The sequence below is a fragment of the Plectrocnemia conspersa genome, unplaced genomic scaffold (genome assembly GCF_051122295.1).
Source record: "Plectrocnemia conspersa isolate PC_06_02 unplaced genomic scaffold, ASM5112229v1 ptg000004l, whole genome shotgun sequence".
Lineage (NCBI taxonomy): Eukaryota > Metazoa > Arthropoda > Insecta > Trichoptera > Polycentropodidae > Plectrocnemia > Plectrocnemia conspersa.
In genome coordinates this window covers 12,767,380-12,793,969 of record NW_028277168.1, presented here as the reverse complement: position 1 = coordinate 12,793,969, position 26,590 = coordinate 12,767,380, and the positions used below count along the sequence as shown (strand labels likewise).

Below are 26,590 nucleotides of genomic sequence, written 5' to 3'. Positions count from 1 at the left end.
AAAATAATACCAAATACAGAAAGGTGACAATAAACAGATAAACTTTAATCTTTGAAATAATTTTATATTCGGTTACTAACTGATTATCGTTTAATTTTATTAAAAATAATTGTGCAATTAAAACATTAAAATGATTTTATATTGAATAAAACTCAAGTATTCTAAATATAATCGTATATTTTGGAAATTTAGATTGACTTATAAATAAGTTATACAACTATTAATATATAAAACTAATACCTAACATATAAACAAATAAAACAGTTTGTACAATAATTTCATTACATTATATGTTTATCTTAATTATATACTTTTAATAGCTAAAAATTAGTATAATATAGAGTAAAATAATCGTTTATCTTTAATATTTGAGTCAATTTTATTTAAAATGAACATATATATACATACTAATAATTAATTCATATTGTATAAAAATTAAATTGATTGATAAATACTATGTAAAACTAATATATATACATTCATCAATAGTGAATTTTATAATAATAAGTGATGATTTAAAAGAGATCAAAATTTAAAATAACGCATTTTTGAAAGCGTTCTCCAATATTTTTCAATAGTAAAATTATCATAAGATGTAAAATATATCGTGAATTTTATAGTAATTTCCTATTATAAAGTATAAAATATAATTCAGTCAAACGTGTATCACAATTTAATTTTTTTATTTTTTGATTAAAAATGCCCAAACACAAATTAATACTGTGTGGTTAAGTAAAATTGATCTTTAGTGGTAAAAAATCCTTCAAAAACATTGATTAACCAAAAATGATGTTCATGCTTAGATTAAAATTTTTCTTCTAAGAACATTCTTATTGAATTGTTGACTTCAATCGGTCGATCTTGCTGCATAAAATGACTAGCTCCTTTTATAATGATTGTTTGAAGATTTGGAATAATTTGCTTGGCCATATTCAAGAAAGTTAACGTTAGATACTCTTCGTTTTCGCCAAACATCATCAGTCCAGGAGGATAAGCTTTAGGAGATTCCTTTTCCAAATATAGTTGACCACAGTTGGCACGGTAATAGTTAATAGCAGATTTCAACGCACCTTCAATATAAACATGTTTAGGATTTTGATATTATGATATGTTAACGGTTAACTTACCTTTTTTAGAGAACATGTATTTGAAAGCTTCTACGTCTTCTTCGGTGACACTTGTATTCATATTTTCATTGTGACTCACCATACATTCAAATTTTTGGTAATCGTTCAACGATAGAGCAGTTTCTGGTAAATATGGCATTTGAAAGAAGAAGCAGTACCTGCAATTGTATACAAGATGTATAGTTTAGTAGAGTGTAATGTAATAATACATTTTAAACACACATGTGACAAAATAGTATATTACATAGATTCATATAAAATAAAGACATGTCCAAAAGTAATATTCAAATAAAAATATTTTTTACATACTATTATATGATGTTTTAATAAATTAAAAATATATGTATATATTAATGAAGAAGATAAATATTTAATGACCATTGATGTACAATTGCCTTTATACTAAAAATGAGTAGATGTAACATGTCTGATTGAACTTATACGTCAATTATTATTATAATAGTATTTGAGATAACATGTACTATAATGAAAGTGAAAATGCAAAACAATTCTAGTTAATTGCATAACTGACATAATTTAAAGAATAATATTAGTTTATTATTCAGTACATTTAGTACAGATGACCTAGCACAGTTGCTATATGGACAGTGTTTATCATTGCATTTTTCGGGTATAAACATGTGATATAAATAAAAAAATCTCGATTTACCAGTTGTTGCGAACTGCGATGATAATTATACAAGTTATGCAATGATAAATGTACTCACAATAAATGATAATAACATCAATAAATAAACATCTCATGGTCATACAATTAATGAAATAATGTATAACTAACCATGAGTTGATGAACTGTTTGACATCGGTGGCAATCATTGTAGTCCACGTCTTATGGTGCGGGCAGCTCAAGATTACAAATTTATCTACCATATCGGTGTGAAAATCTAAGAAATTCCAAGAGAGCAAACCGCCCCAATCGTGGCCGACCAAGATGAACTTTTGCCTACCTAGAATATAATACAAACATTAATATATGATAATTTATGAATTCCAGTAGTATAATACCTAAACTCAGAACAAACTGCCTAATGTCTTCAATCACTTTTCTCATTTTGTAGCCAGATTTAGATTCAGGTTTATCAGATTCACCGTATCCTCTGAGATCTAATGCCACGACCCTAATAAAATAAACATATATTATCAGATAAATAATTATAAAAATACTGCTGCAGTAAAACTAATCATTGGAGTATCTAAATTATATATTAATATAACTATAAGTATTCTAAAATGTTAATAGAAAAATGTATCGCTTAGAATTAAAATATTTTACAGCAAATCGACCACTCAATAAAAATGAGTCATTATGTCGGGGGGGGGGGGGAGGGGGTATGAGAGACAATATCGCGCGCGGCTAGTAATACATTCTTCGAACAACCAGCGTGAATCTTTATTTCATTCGTGCGAAGTGGGCTATGTGATAAATGAAAATGTAGGTAATAATCATTTTTAATCCGTTTTACGAACTTATTTAAAATAATGTTGTTACTATTTGTTGTGTAAGCTTTTCTAGGAACTCAAATGATAAATTTCGTTGTGTAAATCAAATATACGTCTATAATATTCTGTGTACTATAAGTTAAGATATACTCAATTCATTATTGTTATTCACTCGTTATCTATTACTATACATATAAATAAATATATAAATATTATATAAAACAATACTATACCAGTAATCTTTCGATAAATCTTTCAGCTGATATCTCCAAGAGTACCAAAATTCAGGGAATCCATGGACGAGTAGCATCAGTTTTTTATTTCTATTTCCATTTTCCACATAATGTAATTTTATATCCTGAATTATTTAACACCAATATTAATAAATAATATGTTTATTTAAATACATTCAAATCGTATATTAAAAATACTTTTAAGTGTGCAAAGTCGTGCCTTCCCCAAGATGTGTCTAACAGACATTTGGGTGGTTCTTCTCGTATATTTTTCTTCGCAAATAATTTACTAGGATGTATTAAATAGTAGAAAAATAAAAATATCAGAAAGCCTAGAGCGTATATCGCACCGACTGGATATATGAAGCATTTAAACAGGAACAAAAACACTGGATGCATGTTAAGATTTTCACAATATTTTAGTCACTCACTCACTTCACTATATATTTTTGAAATATAATTTATTTTATTTTATTTTCACTCGCAATATCATGTTAGCGATCAATTTGTTTGTACTTCTATATATGTAAATGTATGTATATGACCGATGGGCACCGCGGGAGAAGTGCAATTGGCAACTTCCAAGAGCGAAATGACAACTTGAAACTGTTTTATGAGGTACTAATACTATCCCCACCTGAACCCAGAAACCATATCATCCTTATGCACGACTGACATATATTAATTTTTTAATAAAATTTGTGTTTTATCGATAGCAATAAAATCACTATCAATAAATAATCAATTTATTAATTTAAAAAATAATTATACATTTACGAGATAAATAAATAATAATTAAAAATAATTTGTGATATAGTTTTGTTGCACGCAAAATGAAGCAATAAAAAAATAAATCTTACTTGTTTTATGCATTCAAAATTAATTTAAAAAAACAATTCAAATGTTATAAATGTATTTGTATTATAACTAAAATTATGATTTTCAAGTTGTATCGCAATGATTTGGTTTTATTTAAATTTTGAAATATACACATATAAATTTATTTTTAAATTATGCTTCGTTCATTTTTTTATATCAATTATTAAAATAAAATAAAATATAAACGTGTAATATTATTTAATGAATTTATTATTCAAATATTTTAAAATTGTACCGCAGTGTTTTGAGATAATATTAATATAATAATATTTTGCTCTATTATTTTTATTAATTACACGTCATATTGGATTTAAACTTGACCTTTTGTTCATTACCTAACATAGGCGGCTACGAAATAGTTATAAACTACACGTGTAACACACTAACGTATCAAGGCAATGCTAACATTTGCCATAAACAAGAACAAGAACGGATTTGGGTTACAATTTGTATAAATATAACATATGAATAGAAAATGCTACCAATCTTTTAAATATAATTTTTAATTCTTCTGGTAATATAATATAATATAACAAAAAAACTTTGTATCATATTTATTTAATGTATTTGCATCTTAATAGAGCGAATAGCATGCGAACTGATATAAACGTTATTTCGAAATGTTCAGGCATGACTTGTGCTTTTATAATTAGAATCAATTTACTATAATAATTGTAGAGATAATCAATAAAATGTTTAAAATAACACGAATATATTATTTTTAATTTTTTTTTAGAATTTTTTATAAAAGCTGTAGTAAGCTCCAAACTTCAGCTAAATCATGATGTATTTGAAAAAAAATAACTGAAAAATTAGCTAATTATATTAAAATAATACACACTATGAATAAATTTGTGTCTTACATATTTATAAAACATTTACGAAAACATTCTTATTCAATATTTAGTTCCCATATGAATGTACAGATAAAGTGTTTCACATATTACACGAAACCCTAGTGAATATTAAAAGCAATACAATTATAATTAACTTGTACAAGATCCCTCAACAAAACTAATAGATTTTTTTCTATGCATGTTTGAGCACTCAGTCTTAAAATAATGTTGAACCATCTGTTTTCTTTCTGGCGAAATTAACGATAATACAGGATTTTGTATATAAATAATGAAAGAATTTTTTTTTTTTAGATAACCGACCGTTTCAAAAACAGACATAGAATGGTCACCAGAAAACCGTTTCTTTGAGCAGATAGAAAGACTACAAATTTTGTTATTGTCGGATTTATGCAACCCAAGACACAATACACTTGTCAATAATTACAAAAAATAAAAACGAAAATTGTAGTTCCAACAAAACTAGTTAAAATTCCAAAATTCAGAAAAGAGAAGAATTGTTAATCTTCTCTCATTTTTGCGAGCATATGTAAGTAATATAAGTAACGGAAAATAATTTCTACTTCAACTTCTTACCTAATTTGTGACTTCGCTACCAGTGAAGCTTTAGAAAATCGAGAAAAGCGGCCGCTTTTACTTCGATCATTAGACCTGGTCTAGTTAAGCAGTCACTTTGAGTCTACATGAGTTAACTCGATCTTCTAGACGTTTTGACGATCTTATGACGCAAAGCCACGGCCCATACTACCTATATGCCTAAATACATATCCACATATTAATTTATTGCCCAAATTTGTATGTTCGGAATTTAAACTGTTGTAACTTTAAAATAATTTTTAAATTTTGTAATTTGAACTAAAAAATAAACGCGTTTAAAGAGTCTAAATACCTGGACATTTGTAATACCCAATACATGGATTGCAACTCAGGAGCTTTTTGGGTATTTTCATGTACTTAGGATTGTTTAAATAAAGCAAAGCATACAAAAATAAAGCATTTTTTACTTTATCATTTATTATTATTCTTGAAAATGTGCTATTTCAGAGATTTCATCTTTAACAGCCATATGGAGTACAATTTCCCCAAGTTTCGCCGTTGAAGATTATTATCTAATTTTAATTATTTTAGATGAACACTCTGAAACTTCAGTTTTGTAACATTAACTTTTTCCTTACGAAATTTATATAAATATTTTTTCATTACACTTGCATTTACACTTTCTTATTGCCACATTTTTTAAATGCTTAAAGACTTGAGAGTTAATTTCCACTGTAAGGTAAGAAATTTAAAAATTGTATTTGGAAACTTTTCTACATTATGCTTACTTATAAATGCTCTACAAAATATCACAAAAAAATACAGAACCCAAAAATATTTATCAATGTTGATGATAAATATTGATAACAAAACTGAAGACTAATAAAATACACTGAATTAAAATTATCTCTTCAATTTCAACTCAGTTTATTTTTCATTAGTTTTTGAATGACGTTGCTGAAGTTTAAAATAAATCTGTTGCTTATCAAGGACTAGTTGCGTGTTAGATGCTCTTTGATCAGCATAAAGAATTTTTAATTTCTGCTTTTGTCAACAAACTTTCGACCACCGATTATCTGCAAAATATTTTTAATTTATTTTCAATATTACGAGTATCAAGACAGCAAAAAGTTTTATATATGTATATGCACATATTTTTCTGCATAACAATATTTATTCATATCACTGTAGTATTTCGTTGAGCTACAATTATCTCTATATTAGAACATTTTTACAGCATATACGACATTGACCGATTTTAGGTAATCACATCGATATTCATCAGTGAGATTAGAAAAATACTAGAAAAACCTAATCTGATGTTATCGCTCTAAATTATAATAATTGCTAATTTTGATCTCCAAGCTAGATAGTAACTGAAACACGTGTGGGACTTGTGGGATTTGAACCTACGGCAACTAATGACTTATACAATTGATCCATCGTGCAAGTTTAATTATATATGTATAGATGGTATCATATATACGTCACAGTTTTAAAGGTCTTTAAAGACCCTCAAAATGAAACTGTAAAATTTAATAAAAATATTAGTATATTTAATTAATTAATTTTTAACCTTATGTTGTTCAAAATTAACTGTAAACATTTATTATCACTTAATTATAATATTAATCGCGAATTTCTCAAAAACATATCAGATTCTGGGTTATTTTCCTAAAGTGCATCGATATCTATAAAGAGCGTTTTATCGCAAATCATTGATAAATACGTTTTTCTTTGTTTGTATTTTGTATTTAGTCGATTTTGTATAAAATGTACGGAATTTATATCTTGATAGTATTTACAATAAATTTTAATGTTATTAAATCACTTTAGTTATATTTTTTATATTTTTAAGACATTTAATTTACCTAGTCTTCTTGAGGATATATATACGTATATAATTTTTTGTTGTTCTAGCATTTTTAAGATTAATAATATATAATATGTTTATCATATTATTATAAAATGAATAAATTAATATTAAATTTAAATATTAGCACGCAAAAAGAAAAAAACTTTTTTTTGTCTAAATTCCTCTATGACACATAGATTAAACTTCCTTATTGATTAAAAACTGCGTTTTAGGTAAAATGTATTGATAGAGAAAAATACGTTTGTCGTATAGGACTATAATTATCTTATATTTATTGCAAAAGCTAAATATACGAAAAAATAATCATAAACGTGATTCCAGACTAGTGAAGAGAGCTATCTGATGTTACCAAAATAAACAAACTCAGGTAGATAATAATAAAATCAAAAAAGTTTAAATGTCATTCAATGCCGTTTTGAAGGATACTCATAAAAATGTTTTTTTTATTCTTAGACACACTCATAACACACGCAATAACGAATTCACCCTGTATATGTATGATCTCTTATATTTTTTTAATCTACAAGCGAGATTGTAATTGTAAGGTATACATATACCTACACAAATATCTTCCTAATAAAAGATAATATAATGTAGGCAAAAAAACGATACCTGCTAATTAAAATACTGTTTATATTAAATTAAACTATATGTATAACTACTAATTTTAAATTAATTTATATCAATTTATATTAATATATGGTATACAAGTTTGTTCAAACATGACGATTTTATTATAAATTAATTTAAAATAAATAGTTTACTTTATATACATATAGAACATATTGTTACAATAATGTGTTAATATAATACATGAGATATTCAGAAAGTCAGATAAAGCAATATGGTATCATGAATTGATTTCACTATGCAAAAAAATGCAAGTAGTTCTATTGTCATTGAATAAAAAACGTAAAGAAAATAATCGTTTTCATAAGCGTTTAACGATTTATGAGCAATGTCACGTACATAGAACTGTTTTTTTTATTTATAAAATAGTTATTTAAAGTTTAGGGTACAGACAACGCTGCGCGCGTTGGGTGCTAAAGAAAGAGCATGTACGATACGTTCTTTTTTATATCCTTAGAGCAACTTTATATAATATATTGTATATATATATTTATTAATAATGATTACCCGTATTGAAAATAGATCATTCTGTCAAATTGGTATAAATATATATACATATATTACACTATATCACAAACTATGTTTTTGTTAGTGAATCGAATCTAAATTCAAGTTTATTTTTCATTAAAATGTACACATATGTAAGATAGTTATGCATTATGAACATATAAAGTTATTTTAATGAACATAACATGTTATTTTAATATATTTCATAGGCATGTGTAGTTTTCACATAAATGTGCAAATTTATAACGAATTATATCAGCTAATAATAGCGATACACGTGTCAATAAGTCATTGCACTTTCCTTAGTCTCATATATAACCCTGATCCGATTAAGTTGTGTACATTAGACCCATATAAAATTAGTTTGTTTGTGTAACATTTATTAAGCAAAATTAATATTGTAGAGTTGAATGTTATTTGTAGTATTGTATCTTATACAAAATAATTTATTATTAGTTTTTACTGAACTCAAACGCGACCACTTTATGCTTGTTGTGTGTTTAAAATGCATGCGTCAAACTATATTTAAATTTCTTATGTACTAACTACTAAAATAAGTTATTGGTGAAATAGAAGGCAAGTTTATAATAAAGAAATAAGTTAAACGTGTCTGTTTTCCCTGGTTAACTCAATTGAAAAAATTAAGTCACTTCGGTAATTGTTTAACGACCGTTTAACTTTTAGCAAGTACTTGAAACAGCTACTGAAATTTTAATTTTTCAAAAACTCAAGGCGCGCGATTGGTGCCAAAAAAGAGAGCAGATGCGAAAATTCTGTAACATTAAAATTAAAACCTCTTTATTACTCTTCACAGCGAATATTTATTTATTTAATAAAATTATGACATGTTAACCTAATGCGTCACGATAACTAAAAGTACAAAATATAATTTTAAAATACATACAAATATAAACATATATAAGTATACATGCATATATACAAATACGCACACATACACACATGCACATTTAAGTAAAAACACGAAAACAAGATAAAAGAACAGACACAAATCACCTCAACAGGTTTGCATTGTCCCACACGAATTGAACCAAAACCTCATATGTGCACGAGAAAATGTCAATATCTCTATTCCCAGTATTGAGCAGACGGACGGCCTTTGCCAGAGAAGAGTTGCCAAGTCCTCCAGTTCTAATCTTTATCGGTAAGAACAGTGGATGCGACCGAGAATTATAACCACCTTCCGGAGCCCACATTTGGAGCGGCTCGAGCACCGAACGGTGTAAACTCGCAGAAGTGTTTAATTATATAAACACTTCTGCGAGTTTACAACGAAACGTATCCCAGCGCTCCTAAAATAAAAGCACTTGGAAATAGGAACGGATAATATCCGTATTTCTTCGAGTATAAATATATAAGAAATTCACGCTGTACTTTTTCTAGCTTCAATTCATTAGATTGACTCATTACGCCTGGAATCCATATAAAAGAGCTAGTTTCTAGTATGCTGCCGACTAGAGCATCATAAAGAGTGCGCAGTACTAAAGTATTCCTGAAGTACCGCACATTTCTTAAGATAAAACCGATAATTTTTAACGATCTACTGTGAGTATCTGCAATGTACTGGCTAAATTTCCAATGTTCTTCGAAAGTCACACCTAAATCCTTAGAATATATCCGCTGAAATGGTAGAAATATTCCGCCGGCATCGACGACCTTGAAAATTAAATTGTGTGACATTTCTTTACACTGAAAGAAAATCGGTTATAACAAGCCTACTTCCATAAAGAATTGAGATCCTCTTGCAGGTAGAAGGAATCAAAAATCTACTATGGTTTCTTGAAAATTTTCAAGTCATCTACATAAAATAAAAAAAAGGAACGATGCATTGCTGTTTCTATGTCATTAATGAACAATCGAAACAGTAATGTACCCAATTTGGATCCTTGAGGTACTCCAGTAGAGGTCTTATATCGTTCTTAAAATGATTTTTCATACTAGACGAACGATTTATATAGGTCAAATAATTTGAGAGTAGGTTTATGAGACCTTCAGAAAGCCCGAAATTAGATAATTTTGTTCACAAGTAAATCATGATTAACTTTATCAAATATATGTACGTTGAAAAATAAAAAAAAAGGTATATTCTGAAGATATAAGTCAGTGTCAAAATAAAATGCTTCAAACATATTTTGTGAAATTGGTATATTTACTTTTCGAATACCTCTAGTATTGCTGTCGATTAAAAATCAGTTTATCAAAAAATCACACATTAATATTTCTGTTGAAACATTTTGATATGACAACTTATGTATGTATAATATGTATGTCACAAAGAGCTTTTAGTTGTTTAAAATTTAATATGCGTATTAAAAATATTTCAGTCGGTTAAGAGTTAAACAGGAATCCGTTTTATTTGGATTTTTTATTTGAGTTCGAAACGTTAAAATTGTATGGCACGTGTAGATCGTCTAGCATAGCCAGTAATGACTCAGTCCATTGACCAAGTTCGCAAAAAAAATCACAACCGTAACGGATCTTTACACGTTCTAGATATCAGTGTGATTTCACGTGTATTTCGATGATGTTATTTAACTCGGTAACTCAATGAACATATTTGACCTTCTTAATGTTTGTCTTTCGTTTCTGTCGTCAACGACTTTAGCAAATTTCTTTTTCCTTTTTGGGTATACATACCAATTTTATACTCATCTAGACTCTAGACAACCTTGAATGAAACAAGCCTTTTTAACACGTTATTGATAGCGTGCTTGTAGAAAAGGACGAGACGACCGAGCAATTAACGCAGTCCCATTGCACATTCCAGTCTGAAATGGTCAGGAGTTTCAACTACAATAATCTACGTTCTAAAATATGTATTTATAAATTTAAAAATATTTTAAAATATTCATAGAATTAATATACAAACAATACCAAAACGCTGGCACGTGTATGTATAATTTAAATTTACATTACTCGTATTCAATTAAAAAAGAATGTTTAATTATCGCAATTATACATGATTATTTCCAATTGCGTCAATTGTAAAATTATTATTATTATATCAGTGCGTAATTTTTTTGCGAATGAACCTTGGAATCTATTGTTTAATTTATGATATTGCAAAACAATACACGCAAGATACAATGTCGATACCATGAAAGTATAAATTAAGCCATTGATAAAAATTAGGAAATAAAAGAAATACCATGATTAAAATGACGATATTCTAGATCAGAGGTTGACAAACATTTTTTGTAAAGGGATAGATCGTGATATGTTAGGCTCGGTGGACCAGGAAGCAAAATTAAAACAGGCCTTATCCATTATTTCTTCTAATTTTTAAACGCAATGATAGTTTCATATATGAATCCTTTCTTCCTTATAGTTTTTAGTTAAAATCGTTAGAGAATCCCATGATATCTGCAGCAAAGGCTAATTTCCTATGCCATTTAGTTTTGGATGAAAGATTGAAATACATATATTTTCCCGGGACACATTTCTTCAGCTGCAACAATCAAACATGACTTAATTAATTCATTTTCAGTAAATAAAGCATTATATATTAATTAATAAAGCTACACATGAACTAACTAGTTACAGCATCATTTTCATATTTTATTTTCACGAAATTTCGTTGTAAAGAAAAAATTCTTTTTTAGCTTATCAACTTTTTTTATAGTTGCTTTTCTGCAGTATCAAGTGTTAGTATCACACGCGGATCTGCCTGCCGGATTTTTCCGAGATGAATGTCCGGCGGACAAATCCGACCGTGTGTGGTGCTAAAGACCACGGATGTATCTGTCCGCCGCGCCGTACGGGGGCGGCCGCAGCGCCACACGGGGCTTAAGAATTATAGTTGAGTAACGTTACAGCGGAATGCAAAGCAATAGGAGCACAACATACGGTTACATCTCGCAACTTCTTAACTCAACGGTTGGCCGTTTCGTTATAGCGCATTCTATGAAAGAGTTTGAAAATATAAAATCTAATCATAGCTTGCGGGTCAGATGTAGCCCACTAAAATAAAAATAAATTTGCATAGCAACAACGAATAGATACATGTTACAAAATAATTCAATTGTATGTAATTAATATTTTACATGTGTTGCTCATTAATAAGTGATTGTTAATAATACACGTGTATCGCATTAAATATTCAGTATAAATATGGAGCGATTAAAATAAATAAAGGTCATTAACCGGTCGCATTATTGCTGGAGATTTATTGTTCCTGGTTTCCGCCGCTAAAGCCTTGCCTGGAGACCAGGCGTTAAAAAGCCCATATTTCATTTAGAACTGCTTATGATATATTTGATATACTAAATTTTGCATTTTTTTATACAGAATTGACATAACAGATTTGCTATAGAATTTCTTATGATATATTTACCTACAAATATTCTCACTAGTAATTTCGCTTTCACACTTGTTTAAGTATCATTTGTACCTTTGCACGTAATATTTTTTACAGTAATATTTAAAACTATTATATACTCATTTTATTTAAAATGAATTAAAGCAATATAAATAAAATTATACAACAAATAATCTAGAAGTTTTTTTTAAATTAAAAATTGTTCTGTTTAATTAAATATAATTTTATTTTGTGAAAAATAACACTAGAAAAATAATCTGGAAGTAATTTTTATTCCAATAATTTATTATTTTGTATTACACTAACTTAAATTAATTACACAATTTAATGTGGTATTATGCTAAAGCTTTGAAGAGATAAAAACTTGCCCTTATTTACGCGCTTCTGGTGATTGATGTACGAGACTATATATATACATATATATACTAATTTTCCCTATCTGAGTATAATGAACAAATACACAGGGTGGCATAAATAGGGACAGACGATCTCTTACGTACCGTCGTTTATTGTCGTGCGACGACTAAGAATATTAATATTTTTTAGTATTTTAAAGGAAAAACAGAATATGTATATTAATTGAGCGCTGTTTAAATCATGCTATTTTTTAATATGTAGATAGAAAGTTTAAGATTGATATAATGTGACTCGAATGGCGCCTATAACGGTGACAGACGAATGGGCATTTTCTCATGTTACCAGGATGAACTGTTTATGTGACCTTGATGAAATATTTATATTTTTGAAAAATTAAACATATAGTGGATATTTCCAAAAATATTATTCTAATCGTTAAATCATAAGGTCAGTCGACGTATGTAACTACTTTATTTTTCTGTGCAGTTTTGAATTATAAATCTAAATAGATAATAATATGTGATATTTTAGTGCTCTTTTTATATTTATTACTCTCAACTCTGTTTATTATTTATATCTTCTTGAATATTTGTATATTAATATTGCATTTAAGTAACAGGTTTTGGTTAGGAAAACATATATTTAAAATGTAAATTACGACGGTTTAATAATTTAGGGAAAAACTGTAAAACTATGCGATATATATTTTAAAATAAATCCTGTTTTTTTTAAATTGTCCATTAATGTATATTTAATTTTGCCAATAATAGATGCATATTATTACCTGAATTTTAAATGGATTTAGGACAACACGAGGCAACTCGTAAACTTGAAATTCGTGTCAGTGACAGTGAAAGTTTTCCTTGTTTGCGTGTTGCATCGAATGACGCGATTATCTCCATCCAAAAGAAATTATAAGATAATTACGTTTATTATAAATTTGCCGACGAAGATATAAAAATCTTCATAAATTGTGAAAAATTTAAGGTCAACGTACTTGTACATGTGCTTCTAGACCGGTATTTTGCACCGAGTACCTTTAAGTTGTTGTGCAAGAAAGTTTTACGAAAGCAAGGCCTGCGAAACCTACACGACACGCGCAGACCGATGTAAATAATATTGACAATATGGTGAACGGATACATATATATATACATTTATACTTATATTATAAAGTATAATTTTTAACAAAATCTACGGCAAGTAATAAAATTATACGAAGATTATAACTTATTGTATATCGAACAAATACTTTTTTAATAGAACGGCAAAATGTGGGATTTTCCAAATATTAAGCTCTATTTACACTGTATATTTTAAAATATGTAATGTATTAAAATGATTAACAAATAAATATAGCATATAAATTGGCTTTTCATAGATATAATTTTATTGTTTATAGGAAGGACATTGTTTTTATTTTGTAAAATCTCACGAAATCATACTTGATTAGAAGCGATCAAGCTGCCACTTAGATAAGTATGTATAGCCAATAAAGTATAGTAATTAACTTATATAATTAAATGTAATTCCGTAGTTTTATTTTCAAGCTTTTATTAATTTTCGTTAATTACCCAAAATACGAACTGGCCAAGCGCCGGTTTAAGAACATCATGCTATAAAAATAAAAAAATAGCATATTAAACATAACTTAAAAGTGTTTTTCGCTAATTTTCTTATAGATAATTTAATTTATATATTATTCTTTGATGTTATCCCATATGTTATGAAAATTAAAGTAAGTCTAATTTGACAAAATTAAAATATAAAACAGTCGGTATAACAACCAGAGGCGTTTTAAAAATACTAAGCTTCATAAAGTAATGCCCATGAACCTTTTATTTTTATTTGTCGAGTTTGCTATAACTTTTCTTATGACAAGTCTGCGTTAATAGTAGCATAAAATTTGAAATGATTTGCATATATAATAGTAGTATTATAAATCGTTGGATATAAGAAAAGTCGGACATGAGATAAGATAAGTCGGAAATTTATGCTAGGAATTTAAGTCAAATTATATTGCATTTTATTATGATTACATTTAGTTTTCCTTTTTTGTATTTGATACAATACAAGATAAATTTATTGTCATATACAACAATCCATTTTTAAGTGAATTAGACATTTAAAAGATTTACATTGCATAATAACATTATCTGCTTTTTAACGTATTATTACAATTTTATTATTATATATTGTAATAATATTTATGTAGCTCCACGACTCAGGGCATGACCTCATCTAAGATTTTTATCCATGTTTTTTTTATGGACCATGGATCTCCAGTTTATTTCTTAGAATTTATAAATATTATCAATTATTTTATTTAGTTTTGCGTGGTATACTTGTATACGATTTCTGGTCTTATAAGAAAGTTTATTTCACAAAACCTGATTTCAGGATCGTAGGAAAATACAATTTTTTTAAATAAAAGTATAAAAAACAGTAGTTCTCCATAACGAATTGTAGTTTTCATCAAGACTAGTATCTGCTAGCACGATGTATAAATAAATTACGAAAGTAACTATGTTTTTGATCACTTGTGTATCTGTTTTACTAGTTATTTATTTTACTAAACGCTTCGTTACTTTAGATGTAAAAAACGCTAAAAGTACGAATAATAATAATAAAGAAAAAACATTACTTTATTTTATTTATTACGTAAAAAATACATGTAAAATAATAAATTCAAGAATGCTGCTTTATTCTTCAAGGAAGTCTCTGATTAATTTATTGACCTCTTCTGGAACTTCTTGTTGGATGAAATGATGAGCTCCTTTCACTATTACAGTTTTAAATCCATAATCCTTTTTCAACAAGTCGCCGATTGTCTTCGAGATATACTCGTCAAACTCGCCCAAGAGAAACAATCCCTTCGGAATGACTTCCTGCGCCGGTTTCTTGGTGTATGCAGTCGCGTAGTTAGCTCTGTAGTAGTTCAAGGGTGGCGTCAACGCTCCTGGAATGCATTTGGAGATAAAGAGAATTATTTATGTGTATATGCGTTTAAAATTCTATGCATTCAAGATCGTAGACCATTTGAGTCACGATAAGTACTGAAGCGATCTTGGCTTTCAACAATACAAGGTTCAATGACACACGCACAATAGGTGCACATGCACCTTGAAGATGCAAAACAACTTTTGCAAAACACTGAAGGTCCCGATGAGCGCCGAGAGCAGACTTTCTAAAAGAAAGGTCAGTGAATTGGTCCAACCGAAATTGGTTACACAATTGCATAATGCAGCTTGCAAATTGCCGTTTCCCGTCGGCTGCAGCGAATTGGGTCATGAAATGCGGTCAGCGAAAGTGACTCATGTCTCCTGCAGACGCTCTGGTTTGGTGAAATCTCGCAAAAGGCAAGCGATGTATAAAAATACAAAAGCTGCTTTAAGAAATCCTATCTTTAAAACCAATAAAGCGACGATAAAAAATATGTTGCTTTGTATTTATTTTTAATACCGCTATGACCGCCAGGAAAATAATAATAAGTAATTGGGATAATGTGTCATATATTTTAAAAATATCAATTTAATGTCATATATAGCATTAGTATATCAAGCATAAGCATAAATCCAATTAAAGTATTTAATATTTGTGAATAAAAATACAATAACACTATTAATAAATTTAACTTTTAAGGTTTTTATAATTGGATGACATTTTTTTTTCAAGGTCCTAAAGTACGTCTGAGAAAAATTCAAAACGGGTGGTTATTAATATACTTTACTATGGAAAAAAGGGGGATATGTAAACTTTGAGCAAAGTATGTAAAAATGTATTCATATAGTTTGTTTTAAATATAGATATTTATAGATTATGTCACTCATAAATTTATATTACTATAATAATGATTTTATCGTTTAATTTCGTGGTATATGTTTATCATTATATTTTATTGTAAACATATAGTAATCGTTAAATTATATCATTATTTTATTATTAATATTTTCTTATAGATATAGATTTTTTTAATATAATAATAATGTATCTAGTCTAGTTGTGAGTTTTAAATTGTGATCCTATGAAAGATTTTTACATGTTTACTCTTAATATTATATATTGTATATGTTGATTAATAATATTTGATTTTAATAATGTATATATAAATATACATATATTTATGTAAACTGTAAACTTTAAATATCACAAAAAATTGTGACATACTCACTGATAAGTTTCAAATTCAAACTAGTTTCTTATGGACGATCGTATTAAAAAAAACTACACAGGCGGTGGGTAATAAGTATGGTGATGATGACGTCAAGTTTACTTGTAGTCTGTGTAGCAATTTTTAAGTGCTGGTAATATTACAGATTCATACACAAGTTTTACCAATAACCCTATAACACTTGCAAGCGAAAGGATATCTGATGGTAACATCAGAAATAAGTATGATTTATTATATAATGATCAGTTGATAATTAAGCAATTAGTTATCGGTAAAACAATGCGTATGACTTTATATTTGCAGTTGATAAAACATAACTGAAATATATTGATATATTTTATAATTTTTACTTGACTCATAACATCGATAGTTTTTAAAAGACAATATTTATAATAATGCATGTATGCTTTGCAACTTAATTTATTCATAATATATTGGCAAACATTAGTTTTATACCTATCCTAAATATATATTATATTGAAATCTATCTGTGTCATTTAAATTCCAATTTATTATATTCACCGCACATTGGTTCGCGAGTTTCGTTTTATGTACACAATATAAATATATAAAATATACATACATATATTATTGATAACTTGCTTATCTATTCTAAATAGTAATGTTATATTTACCTACTTTTCCAAAAGTATACTTAAATGCTTCGATGTCTTCTTCGCTTATGGTATTCTTATTCTTTTGCATGAATGAAAAAATATCGAAATCATTCATCTTTATGGTTAATTCCGGTAGGAAAGGTCCTTGAAAATATAAGATATACCTAGAAATATAAATAAACTGTTTATGAATAAACTTTATTGAATGCGATGTTCAAGGATTACCATCCATGTTTGAATTGCCACCACTCGTTCCAGAATACTTCATTGTAATGTCTAAGGGATGCTCCGCTCATAACGACAAGTTTGTCAACCATTGAAGTATACTGATCGAGAAAAGACATTGCGATAACACTACCCCAGTCGTGAGAAACTAATGTGACACGTTCTCTGCCTTAAAAAAGCGTTATATGTTAAAGTAAATGGAATAAAATTTTAACAGGAAAAATCAATAGCATTTTGAAAGCAAACAGTTTCACAAAGCAATACAATCACAACTTAAGCCCTGACCCACTGTATTTTTTTTTTTGATTATTTTTTAACGTTTAACTCTACACTACTTAATGTTTATGTTGTCAATTTTAGACTACTGTATAGGTTACAGCATATTTAATTATTTTTGGAAAATATTTTTTTGGTAACTGTGTATATTATAAACATTCCTACACGGTTTATTTTATTATGCAACTAAATATGTATCTACTGCGTGATTTAATGTTTGTTTACATCATTTCAATAACTGTTCGATTTACGACGCTAGTGTCAGTTTGCCTTATAAATATTATTGTGAACAATTTAAAGGTCACTCGTACATTTTTATATTTGCATGTGTAAACTAAATATACATTAATTTACGTTAATGTTATGATTCAAATATTTATTTAATTTTGCTCTTCTTTGAAACGTTTAATGTTTTCAATGGCACGTTATATGTACATGTCAAAATAATGCAGTGTGCATAAACTTTTGCGATTCGCGTATTATATATGCTATTGATAATATTATACTAAAATTGTTTTATTTATGGATGAGTTTTCTTACTACAGATTCTGTTTTTTTACTAAGAAATATACAAACATAATATATGTACCTAAAACCAAAATCAATTCTTTGATATCGTTTAATATATTTAGCATTTTATATTGCTTCAATCCTTTGGGTTTTTCTGAGTCACCAAAACCTCTCATATCTATTGCAATGCACCTGAAAAATATAAGTATATAAATATATCTTATTGTAATATGTACAAATTTGTAATTTTTAGATTTTCGCGAGTATAATTATTTTTGGAATCTCGGGATTCATCGTGATTTTTGCTAACTTGTATTCTATATTTCGGCCGTGATTTTCCGGCCATGATCACGAATTATTCGCAACTCTTGAATTATTCAGTTGCGAATAATTCGTGATCATGGCTGGAAAATCACGGCTGAAATATAGAATACAAGTAAGCAAAAATCGCGATGAATTCTGAGATTTCAAAAAAAAAAAATTATATATATATATATATATATATATATATATATATATATATATATATATATATTTATGATAACACGTAGTTATTAAAGTAATTACTATCATAATAAATAAATAAAATCCAATGCTATCATATTGCATTATTAGTTTGTTTTATGTTTGGTACGCAGACATTGTTTGCTTTAACCGATGAAATCATTGTCAATATAGGTTGATTAACTTATTGCCTATCTACTAAATTCCAATATATTATATGTAGATATTTTTTCTTAAACTGCTAATATTTTAATGTTATTGTTCATGTTCTATCAATTCATAATATGCACATTAAGTATAATCTACGATTGACAAACTAAAATATTTTTTGGTTTGTGTCTTGGCTAACAGGATATTTTTAAAACTCTAAATTCACTAAATTGTGGTCAAAATTTAATTATCTTTCTCTATTTATTTCATTAAAAATAATTTCAACAAAATTTCATAACAGTTGAGTTATTTTTGAAAAAAAAAATTCTGTACATATAGGCATGTTATGCTAACATACATATATAGGTATATATGTATGTATATCTGAATATACGGAATAAAATAAACGCTGAAAAAATGAAAACCTTGAGAATATTTAAATATAATATATATATAAAATATTGTGTTTTTATTGTAAAACATGTTAGCACCAAAAATGGTGAAATGTTTTTGTCCGCCTCGTATAGGTGGCTAAGAAAATGTATTATGTTTTCATATATCACAAAAGTTAGAGAAGTTTTGAATTGTATCTGAGCAAATTATCAATTTATTATTTGTACCTTATTATAGATTTATTTGATAAAACTCTTAAGAAAATTTAAATAAAACTTTACGTTTGATGTAATATAATCATATGTAGATATAAAGGGTCAAATTTATTTTTAATTGCTTGAAATGTCATAGTTGAGTATTCCTAGTTGTATGCACAATACAAACTATAGCAATAATCACAAAAATACCTTAAGCCAGTAAATTGATATTTTATTTCATAAACATAGCAAAAACCCTAAGAAATATGAAATGTTAGTTCTTTAATTTTTTTTCTTTGATTACCAAACATATTGCGGTTTGATATCATAAACGCATAATACAAAAAAAAAAATCAACATACATCATAATAAAATGCTCAAAACCACAAAATTCTTTGCGAAGTATATAGGTTGATAAAATAAAATAATATGGTAATGGATATGGTATTATAAAAAAAACAATCAAATAAGAATACAATGACATAAATTCAGAGAAGCGTTTTTGAAAATTTACTTTAAAGATTTATAGAGTGTCAGCGTCGAAACAGTTGACATCTCAATTCCGAAATGTATCGCAAATATGTATGTCAATACAAAATCATTAAAATATGTTTATTTTCCATTTATTAACACTTTAAGAATGAACTTCTTATATATAAAAATAATTTAAACAAACCTGCACGTAAATGACAAAAAAGTGCATTCTGGCGGAGAAAGTTGCGAGAGTCGATGGAAAATAAACACGACATTATATGACGGTATTAAACGGTTTAAAAAACATTAACTGACCAATAATCCTTGGAAAATTCCTGAATCTGGTACCTCCAGGAATACCAAAATTCGGGAAAACCGTGTAAGAACAGCATTAGCGGTTTATCAGTATCTCCCTTTTCAACGTAGTGCAATTTTATGCCCTAAAAATCATGGTTCCGATATTAAAAATATTATCTGCTTTAGATAAAAAGTAAGGGATAACTTACGTTAACTTTGACGTATTTGTGATGTCCATGTTTTGAGTCTATGATGCATTTCGGGGTGGCTGGTCTATATTTGGAGAACGGCGTGAACGGGTGGGTTACGACGTAGAGTAGCAATAGTAAACCTACTCTAACATAATGGAAGTAGGTTAAGAAAAATCCGAAGATTTTATGATAAAATCTGAATTGGAAGTCCTCGGCCATTGACGAGCTGCACTTTCATCGGTTGAAAGAAGACTGGTTGGCACAACACGTTCGCAGTCATTTTACTTCGCTCACGCGTGTAGACCTGTGTTTCGCAAGCAAATTAATGCCACGCGATAGAAATAGCTCTGAATAAATAGTGTTATTGATGCTGGATTAAGTCAACAAATAGAAAATTGCGTTTCATTGTCGGTCCTTGAAATCTAGTTATACTGTACTACGATTTGATAAATACTAATTTAATCGGCATGCTTATGCTTTATGCTGTATTCTTTGTTTATTATTGAAAAACTACTATGATTTTTAAATGTATAAATAAAATAAGCAAGTGATGTACATGTATATATTACAGTATATTTTTATCTTCTTTGTTAAAATTACAATGGTGGCAAGCCCCTAAATAACGTAATATGCATAACTAAATTTAACATTTAATTAGATGCTGGTTTTACGGTCATTGAAATTTTAACTTTTAATATGTGGTTGTCTACAATTAAAAATAATATCGACTAGCACGATAGACCAGTAGAATAAGACGATGTATAATATCTGAATGACCGTAATTAGTGATTATTATATAATTATAATTCTGATTAATCTTAATAGATTAGGTTTTTCCAAATTTTTCTAATCACACAGATGAGTATCGTGTTTGGTCGAATCGAATTTGGTCATGTATTTTATGATTATAAACTGTAATAATAATTAGCAAAATCACTACTTACATATTAGTTGCTAATTGGCTAACACCTATCATGTTGTAACAGAAGATTTATCATAAATAAATACAAGTTCTGTTTGTATTGATTAATTTAATAAAACAAACATAAAACTAATTTAAATATTTATTAATGAAATTTAAATTGTTATTAATGGGTCAATATTTTTTAGATATGATGCACATATATTTGTGAATTCAATTAAGCGAAACAACTCGAAAAAGTTGCCACAAAGAACTTTAGTTTGAATTTTATGTGGTGTTGAGTATACGGTATTTGATGAAACAGCTTCGACCTTTCATGTATGAACGTATTATGCGAATAATACGAATAAATCAGCCTCTTTGATTGAATAATTTATAAGCTATACTATCGTAACATACTATGTCAGAGGCTTTATCGATATCGAGAGTCAATCTATGTTAGGCTGTTTGAGTGTTTTTTGCGAAAGCCGAACTGTTTTAAATTCTACTTTAAAAGTAATGTAGTTTGCTTACTTTTAAATCTTGCGGTTGTTATTCAGATTGTTCTCTATTTTGGTTTTATCAAAATAAGATTTGTCTAAAACACCGCAAAATATGCTATATTACTTCAAGTACTTTTTGTTCAATTTATAATTTTTATATCACATTATGTAAAGTAAGTTCAAACTTAATTTTATAATGAATATTTTCTACTCTCATCAGCAATAAAAAATACATTAACGAAATACTAATATAGAACATATGTTACCTTATTAAAATTGCAGCAATATTGTTGAGATTGAGCCGCTGTAGTATATTTATTGAAATATTGAAGTTACATTTTTTTAAGTTTTACGGGGGCGCAGGCCCGCAACCGCGCGCAAACGCTCTGGAGGTTGCCAGTGGAGAGAATCCGTCACGCAAGTGTTACCAGAGTGCCGCCAAGTTTTAGCCATAATAAACCTGAATAAATATATATAAATAGCCCCCAACATACATATAGAGCAAACTCCCAATTTGGACCCAAAATTAAATTCACAGAATATAATAAATATATCAATAAAAAATAAAATAAAGAAAGAAACTAATTTGAAATTTGCGATCAGTACTTAATTTTTCAGTTACATGAAGTTATCGTATGTTTAAACAAATCGTGCTGCACATATTGCGAATTATTAAATACAATAGAAGGCCACAATGCAATGCATATTACATATCCTGATTTGACTCAGTACATTATGTCATTGAAAAATGTAATGAAACATCTTACATTTAATGTTTTTAACTATACCTGTTTTAAAAAAGTTTTTTCAAAAATTATTAATTAAATAATCCATTAGCATCGATAAAATGGTAATTAAATAAAAAAAATTAAAAAAAATACACTTAATTCTTTGTACTATTCTTAGATTTTTGAGTAATTTATTAAATTAAACAATTTTTATATACACATTTATAGTAACTATAATTTTAACATTTTACGGTAAGACAAATATAGATTTTTTTATTATTAAATTTGATTAATCGGTATCAGAAATGCTTGATTCTTCAGAAAACGATGCAAACCTGCAATATTGATAAAAAATGCGTTTAAAATTCTTAAATTAAAATTAAAAAAAATAGTGTTTACTTTTTATGTTCCCTGTAACATTTAAATGCTTTTCGCCACTGTCTTGAAGTTTTAATAGCCTTTTTTGACGATTCCTCCCACTTTATTTGCTCTGAACTTTTCGGCTCTTCCGTTGACGTAGAACCGGTAATACCTAATTCTAAATCCACTACTGGAGTGGATTCTTCAGGTTTCATAGGTAACGGTTCATCAAGTATCCTCTTGGCTTCGTTCAATATTGTACGATGGTAAATAGGTTGCGTTACTTCTTGGCACTAGAATATTCAAGAACAAAAAATAATGTCAAACAATTATACAATCAGTTGATTTACCTCTTCGTCGGACGATGAAGGCGTATAATCTTGTACGTCACTCGTCTGAGCTTCAAGTTGTTTTTTATTTTTGCGTTTGCTAGGAGGACCAATGACCCAAGCATCTACAGGTTTTGTGCTCGAGGGTTTTATTGGTCTTCTTGCAGGACGGGCTCTAGATAAAGCTCTGGCAATGTTACCACAAACTATTCCACCAGAAGTTAAGCAACTAGGCGATGCTTCAGCTGTCTCTTCATAGAACATTTGTGATTTATCTATTGAACCTTCAAAAGCAAATATGAAACAATATGTTTCTGTATTAAAAAGATTTTTTAAATAAACGTACTTGATCTTGGCAAAGCGCTCCGAGGACGCTGAGTTACACCAAGTTCAGATTTGAAAGTGGAGCATCCAAGAGCAGTAGCTGGTCTTCCCAGTTTCGATATACCAGTTCTTACAATTTTATTCTATAAAATATTTTTTTTGTATGTTAAATATATTAAAGAGAAGTTGAGTTTATTTTAAATATTACTTCAGTTGTAGTCGGCGATTCTTTTCCATCAAAGCTACCAGATGATGGTTCAGTCATACTACTGACATCTATAGAGCAAGATTCGCTTTCTTCTTCTTTAAAAACATCTAACTTATTTCCACTGTTAATTGATTCAACACTTTGATTAATGTTTGTTTCTTCCGAATTACCTTAAAATAGGTATATCAGACTTTAATTAAATCATACAAAATTAAGCTTTTGTATAAATAATAATAAAATATACCTGAAAGTAAATAACCGTCTAAATATTGTAAATTAGGCAATACGTTCATAATATTTTGTTTATAACAAATCTGCTTTGATAATGGAGTTCCTCTAATGCTCAATTTATAAAGGCATGGACATAGTGACAACAGACTTACGTTGTTAAGAGAAGTAATGGGATTTCTAAAAAAAAATATATTTAAAATTATGCTGTAAAAAGTGGTTTACTTTATAAATACATACTTATCTAAATTAATGACTTTTATATTTTCTAGCATAGCCAATGGTCCAACGTTTGTAATATGGTTTTCAGAAGCATATAGTTCAACCAAACTCGTGAGGCCAAAAGTACCATCTAAGCTTGTTAAACTGCATCTTGCTACATGTAATTCCTACGCAAATTTAATATTATTCAATATATTTTAAAACTATATAGCAGCCTTACATACTTTTAAATAATTTAAAGATGTTCCTATTTCTCTAAGTGACACTAAACCGCTTCCATCTAATTTTAAAACACGTAAATTTGGCGTGTATATTTCTAATCTGCTCAGTGACACAAGCGACGCTATAACTTTCAACTTCACTTCTCTCAGGTGTTGTATTTGAGCAAGATCTTCTAATCCACTTGATTGTATCTGTAAAAATATTTCTCATATCTAAAACTGTACATTTATGTAATTAATATCGCTGCATATTACCAATAAATCCAGTAAAGTCTGTTCTCGTGGAAATACAATGCTTTGATATTCGTGTGGTACGTGTAGTATATTTACTCCATTGTTGATCTCATTAGGATCATTTAGTAACCTTGAATATTATCTGTCATTCAATGCTTCTTAAGTAATATTGTAAATTATATTACCTATACAATGCAGAAGAACTAGGTGATGGTGAGTTCAGAGACGCAGGAGAACTGATTGTTGAAGTTGTAATTTGAGGACTATCAGAGGATGGTGTATCAGAATTGGATCTATTTTCTCCATTTTCATATCCTGGTGGTGCTTCACCTTCGATTGATTCTAGTTGTGGCATTTATTGACCTATAAAAAATATATTTTAATTTTGACATTCAACTTGGACAAATCACGGACAAATTTACTTTATAATCAATAACGTGGTGTGTTTACCAAACATTTTTGTTGTAGCATGAGTTTTCACAAAAAAATATTTTGGGGGTAATTTAACTTACGTGTCAACCTTAGTGTCATTATTTCAATGACAAAACTAATAATCGCATATTATATTATGTCCATATCTCAAGTAGTATGATTTTAATGCTCGATAATATCATAATAATAATGGAAAACACCAACCTTTTTCTTGAATATGTGATTCATCTTTTAGCTTTGCTTCTTGTTCGATCACGCATTTTATGGATGGCATAGAAACGCAAATTACTTAGTGCGCGCGCATATTTACATCTCGTTATATGAAATATATGCATGTGTAACTAAATGATGTAAATATAATTTGTTTATGTATTAAATAATATAACAAACAAAACATATGAATGTTTATAAATGCCTTGAAATTATATTATGAATTCATGTTTGAAAAATGAAAATATATATACATATATATATATACTACATATGTATTATGTACAACACCTCTACTAAAAAATTCTGATAAGTTGTTTTGTTTGTTTTTTAAAAATAGTATAGAAGAATAATGCTTTTTTACTCATCATTTATTGATAAATTTTAAAAACAAAAACAAGACTGGGTCTAAATATTATTTTAGCTTGAGAAGATATGTGACCCCAATTGGTCAGATAAACAAATACATATGACATATACGTATTGACGGTGAAAAAGCACTTGGCACGTGCATTAAAAGCGTAATAATATTAAATGTTCTTAGTAATTGACTCATCGATAAGTACAATTGTTATGACAATCAAAGATTCTGAGAGATTAGCATTTCCATAAGCATCAACAACGATAGTTTAGTGAATTAAATTGTTATTGTATTGATAGCAGGTAGAATGCGGTATGATAAGTGCAGTCTTGTCAAATATTTTCATTTATCATTTACTTATATTTAGAAAAGAATTCATTGACTTTTTTATCAATAAATTTAATCCATTTCTCCCAAATCCGTAGAAAAGCGTACCCCACTGATTAAAGACCCATGATAAAACATATTTAAATGTCTTAACAACAAACAACAAGATAATTGCAATTTAACACAGCTTCAATGAATAAT

At 28.1% G+C, this 26,590-nt stretch overlaps 3 protein-coding genes across 3 annotated transcripts; all 3 read right to left on the bottom strand.

The window, feature by feature from the left end:
* Positions 1-159: 159 nt before the first annotated feature.
* LOC148235960 (epoxide hydrolase 4-like) lies at positions 160-3,466 on the bottom strand. The gene is made up of 6 exons (XM_088184393.1): positions 3,020-3,466; positions 2,822-2,946; positions 2,154-2,266; positions 1,927-2,095; positions 1,128-1,285; positions 160-1,070 (listed from the first exon to the last, which is right to left on the bottom strand). The coding sequence occupies exons 1-6, from the start codon at positions 3,218-3,220 to the stop codon at positions 805-807; spliced, it is 1,032 nt and encodes a 343-aa protein (XP_088040519.1). The 5' UTR covers positions 3,221-3,466; the 3' UTR covers positions 160-804.
* Positions 3,467-15,436: 11,970 nt separating this feature from the next.
* Positions 15,437-21,131, bottom strand: LOC148235959 (epoxide hydrolase 3-like). The gene is made up of 6 exons (XM_088183875.1): positions 20,820-21,131; positions 20,629-20,753; positions 18,675-18,787; positions 17,810-17,978; positions 17,603-17,748; positions 15,437-15,755 (listed from the first exon to the last, which is right to left on the bottom strand). The coding sequence occupies exons 1-6, from the start codon at positions 21,018-21,020 to the stop codon at positions 15,499-15,501; spliced, it is 1,011 nt and encodes a 336-aa protein (XP_088040001.1). The 5' UTR covers positions 21,021-21,131; the 3' UTR covers positions 15,437-15,498.
* A 2,104-nt stretch (positions 21,132-23,235) lies between these two features.
* On the bottom strand, positions 23,236-25,414 carry LOC148235958 (uncharacterized). The gene is made up of 9 exons (XM_088184843.1): positions 25,245-25,414; positions 25,081-25,189; positions 24,829-25,017; positions 24,623-24,771; positions 24,414-24,562; positions 24,155-24,324; positions 23,969-24,089; positions 23,644-23,906; positions 23,236-23,586 (listed from the first exon to the last, which is right to left on the bottom strand). Exons 1-9 carry the CDS (start codon positions 25,412-25,414, stop codon positions 23,329-23,331), a joined length of 1,578 nt encoding a protein of 525 aa, XP_088040969.1. The 3' UTR covers positions 23,236-23,328.
* Positions 25,415-26,590: the final 1,176 nt, after the last annotated feature.

What these genes read in the sequence shown, in the direction of transcription:
- LOC148235960 (XM_088184393.1), bottom strand. Translation starts at nt 3,220, where the DNA reads ATGCATCCAGTGTTTTTGTTCCTGTTTAAATGCTTCATATATCCAGTC. An exon ending in ACGACTTTGCACACTTAAAA is followed by an intron (nt 2,947 to 3,019) that starts GTATTTTTAATA and finishes TAAATAATTCAG; the next exon opens with GATATAAAATTACATTATGT. An exon ending in AAACAGTTCATCAACTCATG is followed by an intron (nt 1,286 to 1,926) that starts GTTAGTTATACA and finishes ATACAATTGCAG; the next exon opens with GTACTGCTTCTTCTTTCAAA.
- LOC148235959 (XM_088183875.1), bottom strand. Translation starts at nt 21,020, where the DNA reads ATGGCCGAGGACTTCCAATTCAGATTTTATCATAAAATCTTCGGATTT. An exon ending in TGGCAATTCAAACATGGATG is followed by an intron (nt 17,749 to 17,809) that starts GTAATCCTTGAA and finishes TTATATTTCTAG; the next exon opens with GTATATCTTATATTTTCAAG. An exon ending in GTATACTTTTGGAAAAGTAG is followed by an intron (nt 15,756 to 17,602) that starts GTAAATATAACA and finishes AATGCATTCCAG; the next exon opens with GAGCGTTGACGCCACCCTTG.
- LOC148235958 (XM_088184843.1), bottom strand. Translation starts at nt 25,414, where the DNA reads ATGCCACAACTAGAATCAATCGAAGGTGAAGCACCACCAGGATATGAA. An exon ending in AATCGCCGACTACAACTGAA is followed by an intron (nt 24,090 to 24,154) that starts GTAATATTTAAA and finishes AATATTTTATAG; the next exon opens with AATAAAATTGTAAGAACTGG. An exon ending in GAGCGCTTTGCCAAGATCAA is followed by an intron (nt 23,907 to 23,968) that starts GTACGTTTATTT and finishes TTGCTTTTGAAG; the next exon opens with GTTCAATAGATAAATCACAA.